The sequence below is a fragment of the Prunus persica genome, chromosome G6 (genome assembly GCF_000346465.2).
Source record: "Prunus persica cultivar Lovell chromosome G6, Prunus_persica_NCBIv2, whole genome shotgun sequence".
Taxonomy (NCBI): Eukaryota; Viridiplantae; Streptophyta; class Magnoliopsida; order Rosales; family Rosaceae; genus Prunus; species Prunus persica.
The window spans coordinates 17,351,018-17,359,209 of record NC_034014.1 but is presented as its reverse complement, the minus strand read 5'-3'; the positions used below and the strand labels follow the sequence as shown (position 1 = coordinate 17,359,209).

General features: G+C 41.2%; 1 protein-coding gene across 2 annotated transcripts; it reads right to left on the bottom strand.

Annotated features, from left to right (window-relative positions):
- On the bottom strand, positions 1,357 to 2,483 carry LOC109949955. Of its 2 annotated transcripts, none has more exons than XM_020567059.1 (3): positions 2,040 to 2,483; positions 1,815 to 1,957; positions 1,357 to 1,387 (listed from the first exon to the last, which is right to left on the bottom strand). In XM_020567059.1, exons 1-2 carry the CDS (start codon positions 2,465 to 2,467, stop codon positions 1,816 to 1,818), a joined length of 570 nt encoding a protein of 189 aa, XP_020422648.1. In that variant the 5' UTR covers positions 2,468 to 2,483; the 3' UTR covers positions 1,357 to 1,387; position 1,815. The 2 variants fall into 2 exon arrangements, with proteins under 2 accessions (XP_020422648.1, XP_020422647.1); XM_020567058.1 differs by lacking the exon at positions 1,357 to 1,387 and adding an exon at positions 1,562 to 1,619.

Here is an 8,192-nt window from a genome sequence, read left to right as displayed (position 1 = left end):
CAAGATCTCGCTGGAAAATGGAAGCTGCGAGTTCAGTGTGTTCACGGCTGTGCTACTGTGGGAACGTTGTCAAAACGTATACATCGTGGACGGTTTCTCATCCTGGAAGGAGGTTTCAAGTATGTGCAAGGGTAAGTTTAATAAACGTGTAAGTTTTAGCTGACATTTGGGAATTGTCTGTATTCCAAATCTGATGCTGGCTGTCTTTGTTTGAAAACATTGCTTCCGTTTCTGCAGAGGAATGGATGTACATTTTGGGAATGGGCTGACCCAGAGATGTGTGACAGATCGAAGCACATCATTCCAGGCTTGCTTAGGAAAATAAACCGCTTGGAAGAAGAACAAAACGCTGGAAAAGGAAAGATGAAAAACCCATGGTTTTGGGTCTCTGTTTTCTTGGTTGGAATGGTCATTTATTTGTTGTTTTCCAAATGTAATAGGACTCCTGGTCATCTACAGTTGGCAGGTTAAAGTTGGTTAGGTTATGGATGTAATTGGACAGGATTTATTTAATATAAATCAGTGATGGCAGAGATGGTCGTTTTCTATTGGTTTCATCTTGGTTTGAAAAGGCAAACACAAAAGGCATAGCCAATAACCCCAGGCTCAGGTATTTTGGTATCAACTCTTATGCAGCCTCAATCGTCAGACCAATTATTCCACGTAAACATGAGAAATAACTAAAAATTTGACGGTGAGGGACCTCCCAAAACTACAACTCAATGACGTCAAACAATAGAATATTTGAGCTTGTAATTGGCCCAGCCGAGCGTTAATGATAATGTTTGTGCTAACGAACCCCGACATTTCCGTCCGGATTGGATTTCAAAAATGCATATACAAAACAAAGTATTCAACCTAACTAAACTAAACAGTCGACAATGCACTGTCGTCTCATGTTTACAGGTCCATGACATAGCCACCCAATATATACTTTCAACTGTCACGAAAATGAACACCCTAATATATTGCCAAATGAGAGTCGAATATTTCGCTATAGTGGCGATAAAATAATGGAAAAAGCTACAATGTGGGTGGCCCCAAAAAATTGCATTTCGCTGCAACTTGTGCCAAATTATGGATTTACAGGAATTTGTTAAGCACAGAATGTCAACAATTAGTTCTAACAAAGGAAAGTGAATACAGCCCTTCTACCATGGAAGACAAGTAGAGTTGAATTCCGTTACATAGATGAACACCCTGCAACCTACTACAAAATCACCCCACTTTATCGCGTGGTGAGCAAAATGTCAAAAATTGTGCCATGTTACGCAAAAACTGATACTAAGTTTCAAGATTCACAATACGACAAAACATCCTGCAACTTTTTTCACATACATGTACAGAATCTGAAATGTCAATATGGGTATGAAGCTGGAAGGACCACCTGCAGAAGGAGGACATATGTGCCACTTCAGCATTCATACAAAGGGAAAATGAGATGTCATAAGACATGTTCAATTTGAAGAAGTAATTGTTTGAACCTTTCATAAAGAACATGAAACAAGTTTTGGATTACACAGAGTCGGAGTTTAGAACATATGACATATGTGAATCAGATGCCAGTTGCGAAACATTGACATTACCATCTATAGTGTTCAAATCCCCAATACCCTAAACTTTGATGAACAAAAGTAGCCATTTTTAGTAATCACAGTTGGACAAGTTCCCAACATAATGTAAGACATTTTTAAATGAACACTGACATCACAGGTGAGTACGTACGACGTAACTACAATGAAGTAAATAACAACGCAATTCCAAAGGCAGTAGTTAACAATAAAGCAGCAATGAGGTCAGATTAGGACTTTTACCTCATACATAGGCCTCCCCCCTGAAAGCCTCGATTGCAAGCTTCAATCGGTAGTAGCCAAACTTGGATGGGTCAATGGTATGTAAAGGAATGCCGGCACTAAGGTACTCGATATATTTGACTGTCATAATGCCACATGAAGTACTGTCCACCCGAGCAGTAGACAAGTTAGAAGTGCACCTATTGATAACATCCGAGTATAGTGATTTAAAAGAACACAGCTTACCCATCACTTTGTTGAGGAACATCGGAAATTCTGCAAATTGTGAATGGGTTAAAGTTTGACATGTCAGTCCCCTTTCTCTTCACCGCTTCAACCTCCGATTTCTCATAAAACCTCATTTCATGCAGCACCTTTGCAAGCGTATGGGTAATAGGCTCCATGAATCGGACAAGCATACTGTTGGAGGTAAAATCAGAATACGAGTCATAGACAGTGACAGTATGTCGCACAAAGTCGACTTCTACTGCCACCCAATGGGACTGTCGAACATTATACGGGAGATAGACCTTGCGCACTTTCGTCCATGCTTGCGCATACCCATGTTGCCATGACCCATTGACAAAGTGGTGTACATTTTTGAGGTAGTTAGGGGGAGGGTCAACGGTCCTTGCAGCATATTGTTTCCTCGTGACTCGTTTCCCACTTGGCATTGCAAACGGCTGTAAAAATTGCTGCAACCAAGTGTGAAAGACACGTTACATAAACCCAAACCAAAGCACCAAAAGGAGAGACCTACATGACTCCTACCAATGCAAGAACTGCAGTGACACATAATATGGATACAAAAATACCTGCAGACAAAACTCGGTGGTTGTCCACTCCCTTCCAAATAGTTGCGGATGAGAGAGTTGTCTTTTGCGTATTAGAAACATGGCTATGTCAAGGTGCTGCTATTTCAGAACACAACAACCGCGTCAATATCACAACAAATGACACATAGTCAATGTCATCAAATAAGAGATTGATCGAAATAAAGCCGGGTTCAAATTGTTACCCTCGAGCTCATCCATGAAGTTTCATCTAACAGTTTGTAAAAAAAATCTGCCCCAACTTCAAATGGTTCGAGCTCCAGCTCCGCACTACAAAAACAACACTTGCAAAGGTAAATTGAAATATAATAGACAAGTGGAACACCTTGTATAATATGACAATGACACACACATGTATAGTATAGCTGCGTATAAATTGTTTGCATACATCAAAAAACAAGTATATTGGTTTTGCCAAGATACAAATCCTAACCTGATGTCAGTTTTCCAAGCCCTGCAAAGTTGTATGATAGCCTTCACATCGTCCATGGCCACGGGTTTTGTTGGATCAAAACGGGGCTGAGGTGTCGGTGCATGCAAATCGGTAACCTTCCTCTTTTTCCTGGAGGGATCGGTGAATGGACTCAACAATGGTGTCGCAGCCCGCTTAAGTCTGCACCCTTTGCCTTCAGCATCTAGTTTCTGAACCGTGGCAGTAGCCTCGTTGTCCCCTTCATCACCAACCAGACTTATGTTACATTTCATGGGAGGCCTGACCTTGCATCCCACCCCCTCAATTTCTGTCTTCTTCCAATCCTCTAACAAATGTAACATCGTTTTACAAATAACTCTATACCCATTCCCATCTTCCGGAGTAGGAAGGAGGGCATCTTCAACACTAGGAAGCTTCACATCTTCAGAGGTAGGAACCTTGTGAGGTTGTTGGTCCACTTGCCTCTCACGAACTGAAGTTTCAATTTCAGTGTCTATGACTTCCATGGCTGGGAAGGGTTCCACTCCATCAGCAGGGACTTCTGCTTCCCTTGCAGCCCCTTCTTGATCTGAGGCTGGAAAGCCTTCCACTCCATCACCACAGACTGCTGCTTCCATTTCACCCCGTTCTGTATGCATGCCTGGGAAGGCTTCTACTCCATCAGCTGGAACTTGAGTGTCCATTTTAGGTGCTGCTGTAGTCGGACTAGTAGGTTCATTTAAGGGTGACAATTCATTCTGCCCTCCTTCATTCATCTAAGCAGTACAGACTTCCTCATGGCCTTCTCCACCATAATTTTTTTTTAACTCCTCCATCTCCAACTTCAAATAATGTTCGACTTCAGCAATTTTTAGGGTCAAATCCCGAATAGCCTTTTTATTTCTGTCACACTCGTTCTCATGCTTCAAACAGTTCTTCTGTACAATAGCTTCCAAGTCACGAACTCTGTTTCTAAGCCCCCGATTTGAACTACGTAGCTTAGCCAACTGATCCTTAGTGCTGCGTAATTGATGCTTCAAACTGCGAACGTCATTAACAGACCCTTTGGCCTGCATACATTCATGAATGCAACAGTTAGAAAGCTTACAAAAAACCAGGAAACTATTTCCACTTCAATCCTATCGTATTCGCTATATTTTCACAACATTGGAAAAAGGTCATGCTCACCTTAGAAGATGAGGGAAGGGTGGCTGTTTCCTCAACATCCGCGTCTTTTTCTTCACTAGAAGTGCCGGTTTTTTCTTCGGCCTCATCCCCAAATAATTCAACCATTTCTTCTTCGTTGTCATCCTCACCCCAACTCCAGTAAGGTTGTTGCTTCTCAATATCTGTTGGCCGGAGAAGTTGCACATCAACCTCCGATTGAAACACATAAAAAAAATCAGTGAACTTTGTAATTTTTCCTAATCATAACATCACTAATACAAACAGATCTAACCTCAAAGTTTTCAAAAACCTGACTCATAACCTCCCGAAAACGGGCCACCGTGTTGCTCCTCCAATGTAATATTCGAGGGATGTGCCTATTGTCTTCATGGACCGTGAAATGCAATGCTTCCAATGCTGGGAACACTTCAAAAGCCCAAATCTGTTCACAACAATGAAACATCAATATCTGTAAATGTATTTACATCAAATAGTTAATTGCTGGATATGTGTTCACCTGAAGAGCGAAGCCAAACCCCCTTATGATGTACTCTCTTGGTCTACCACTTCGCATTCTTGTCTGCACTCTCTTTCCACTTTGTTTGGGCATTTTTCTTTTTTGGGGCACTTTGACTCGTTGGTATTCAGCACAAACTGCCCTCAACAGTGAAGCATTTGTCATTGCATATGACACTGCGCCCCATGGATACTTGTCAAACTCCTCTAGGTCTTCAGCCAACTTCAAATAGCGCATGTCAATAAGCACATGCTTTTCAGTACCCAATAGAACAAAATTGGCAAAATAGACCATTCCAAGCTTTAACGCATCCTCATCATCTGTGCACTCGATGAAGGCGGTGTGTAGGTCCGAAAGGGTGGCAGGTTTATTGCTGCTGAAGTATTTTCGCTTCAACGAGCAATTTTCATTTGTCGCCTTCGGAATGAAAGGGAGCTTTCCGAACCTTAGCCCCGTGATGAGGCAAAATTGTTGGGCTGTGAATTGTATCAACTTGTTACCCACAATGAATTTTATCCCGTTCACCTGTGTAACTGTCTTAGGATCAGCCTTCCTCATCAACAGGCCGTGGACAATTTGTGAATTCCACTTCAGGTCCTCTATCAGTAATAGATGACCAAAACAACTTCCCTTGAACCTCTGTAACTGCTGCGTATTGATCTTCACCTTTATTGTTGTAATGGCGGTCCTTGTGTGTGAAAGGGCAAATGGCTTTCCTTCGTACTTCTCATCCTTAGGAATCATAAGCTTTGCTTTACAAGCCATTCTCAAGTTCCCTGCACAACAACATCATACATATGGATCATTGGTTACCCATATTTCATACGTACATTACTCAACCTAATACTTTCAACCCATTTTGATATATGTATATACATATGACAAAACCATAAATGTTTTTAAGCCTCTTTTCTACTCTCCAACTCTCTCCACACTCTCCTCTTATCTACATTCCCTTCTGCCAAATGTACATCCCATTCCATCAAAAAACCAAATACCACCCAAGTCTGAAAACAATTTCATCAACCACGGATCCACTTCATACAGGGTTTGGGCGAAATGGCTACAAGAATTACTCCAAATGCATCAATGCCTACTATAATTGCGCATATGCAATACAGTACCACACATGGAACATCAGTATTCACAGTTATGGACTCTGTGTGCAAACTAGACACGTCAAAATGTTACTGCAACTGCAACTGCTAAACCTAGATGGATGAACATGCAATTTCTAAACAGATACTGAAGCCCCATAAAATACCATTTTCAGACATATATCACAAGCTGCAAGCAAGGAATAACAACACAATTTAGCAGGTTTTATACCATAGGGAACAGAAAATTTCCACGCCAACTAACTTTAGTATTTCAAAATCACATAATTAACCATTAACACTGGAAGGGTGCAAAATATGCTACTACGTGCTGAAACACCAATGATACCAACAAATTTACTTGTGCATTATTACTCAACACCTAATTCAGGGCCTACTGAGGTAATGGTGTGTTATAATGGAATAGCCCTTGCCACCAGAATAATTTCCCACACTAAATATGACTCATAAAATGGAAGTGAAAACAAGCATCACAAACGAACCAATCCTATATGACAAATAGCAATTTGAGGCACTGCATCGTCTATAGAGCAAAATCAATACACCAATACAAGTTTCAACCCAGCATGATCTACTTCACAGTTAAATTACATTATTATTGCAATCTCTCTAATTACTAAACTTCACAAATTCAGTCAGAGGTTAGTGAAATTATCCTTCTCAAATGATAACCATACAAAAACACAAACTAGTCAATAACAAATACAAAACCCACCTTAGAATCACTCCTTCTCTGCACAGAACCGAATTCGAAATCCCAGCAACACCTACAGCAAATCGCGACTTTTGTCCTAACCGACTCTCACAGGATTGAGAAGGAGGAGGACGTTTGTGAACAAAGTCCTAACCGAAACCAAAATTTAGGGTTTTTTTAGGCCCTGAAGGAGCAGAGAAGAAGAGAACGACGTCGATTCAAGACTCGAACTTAGAGGGAACTGAGACATCGTTTAAGGGAGAGAGCATTTAACGATTAAACCCTCTCTCTCACCGTCAAGAGCCCCCTCACCAAACCCTAACATTGACTGCAGATAGAGAACGACAGAGTGCTGCTTAGGTTTTCGTGACAGAGGGAGAAATAGAGTGGTGGTGGTCGATGGACACAGAAACCGCCGAGAGAGGAAGAGAACCGTGACTGAGCGCTGAGAAAGGGAGAGAAGCCAGGTGCGTTAGGTCGCCAATCAAAGGCCAATAACTCCCCAATACATGTGCTTTTATATGGAGGGCAGTTTGGTCATTTCACGTTCAAAAGTGATTATATCAGAACACAATTTGTAACCTGATTATTTCAGAATACCACTTGTGAAAAGTGATTATATCGGCATATTTCCCTAAAATAAATGTGGAGATAAAACCACCACTAAAAATATAAAAGGGTGAAACCAACAATTATTTGTGGGTTCTTAGCAACACCACGATCAAATAATATATATGCTGTCAACTTGAATTGCCTCCCCCTTTTTTTTTCGGTGGAATTCCTCTCAAAACTAGAGGAAATAGGAAACAACATAATATTATTACATTAATATATGTAACTAGAAAAGTTGAGACAAACCATAGTGCTAGTCTGCCTTCACGTTTGTCTGCTCCATAATTTCGTAAATAAAATGGATGAACATGAACCTGCACAAGTTTCTCCTGTACACCTTTACTTGCTTTTTATGATCAATATAATTATATAATATTAAAATAATAGAGAAGATGAGGGAGCAGAGATCTTATCGCTTATTCTTTCGGTGGGTTTTGCTGTTCTCATCAAAAGATGCTTTAGCACTTTCCTTGGGTCAGTGGCTAAGAAAAATTTGTGGACGAGAAGAAGGGTGCTGTGCCAATAATCTCAGCACCCAAAGCTGTGCCCTTGCTGAGTGGTCATTTCCTTCAAAAGCTTCCAGTGGGCATCTTCTCTTTGTCCCTAAAGAATGTCGCTGATTTCAGTTTGGTTTACTTGGTCATCCTTATTCTCCTTCCAACCGGAAAGCGTTCGTTTAGGCCTCTCTGGAGCGACCTCCTCCTCCTTTTCTCGAGTCGCAGCCTTAGCCTCGCTGTGCTTTCTCTTCTTCCCCATTACTTTTGTTGAATAATCTGAGAAAGAGTTGGGGGGGCTATCGGAGCGGAGGCTTCTGCCATTGCAGCTCTGTAAGCCTTGTGTTATTTGCAGAAGAGAGCAAAAGGTTGGCCAGCTTATTAAAGGAGATGAGGAACGGTGGCCACACAGTGGTTGATACTGCAACCACTGAAATGTTTTTTTTTTTTTTTTGCCTTTGTATCTCTCAACGAACAAATCGATTGTGTCCTTGAAGGCTTTTGGGTCCAGCAATAAAGTTGTGATATCTTGGAACATAATACCAGGTTTGG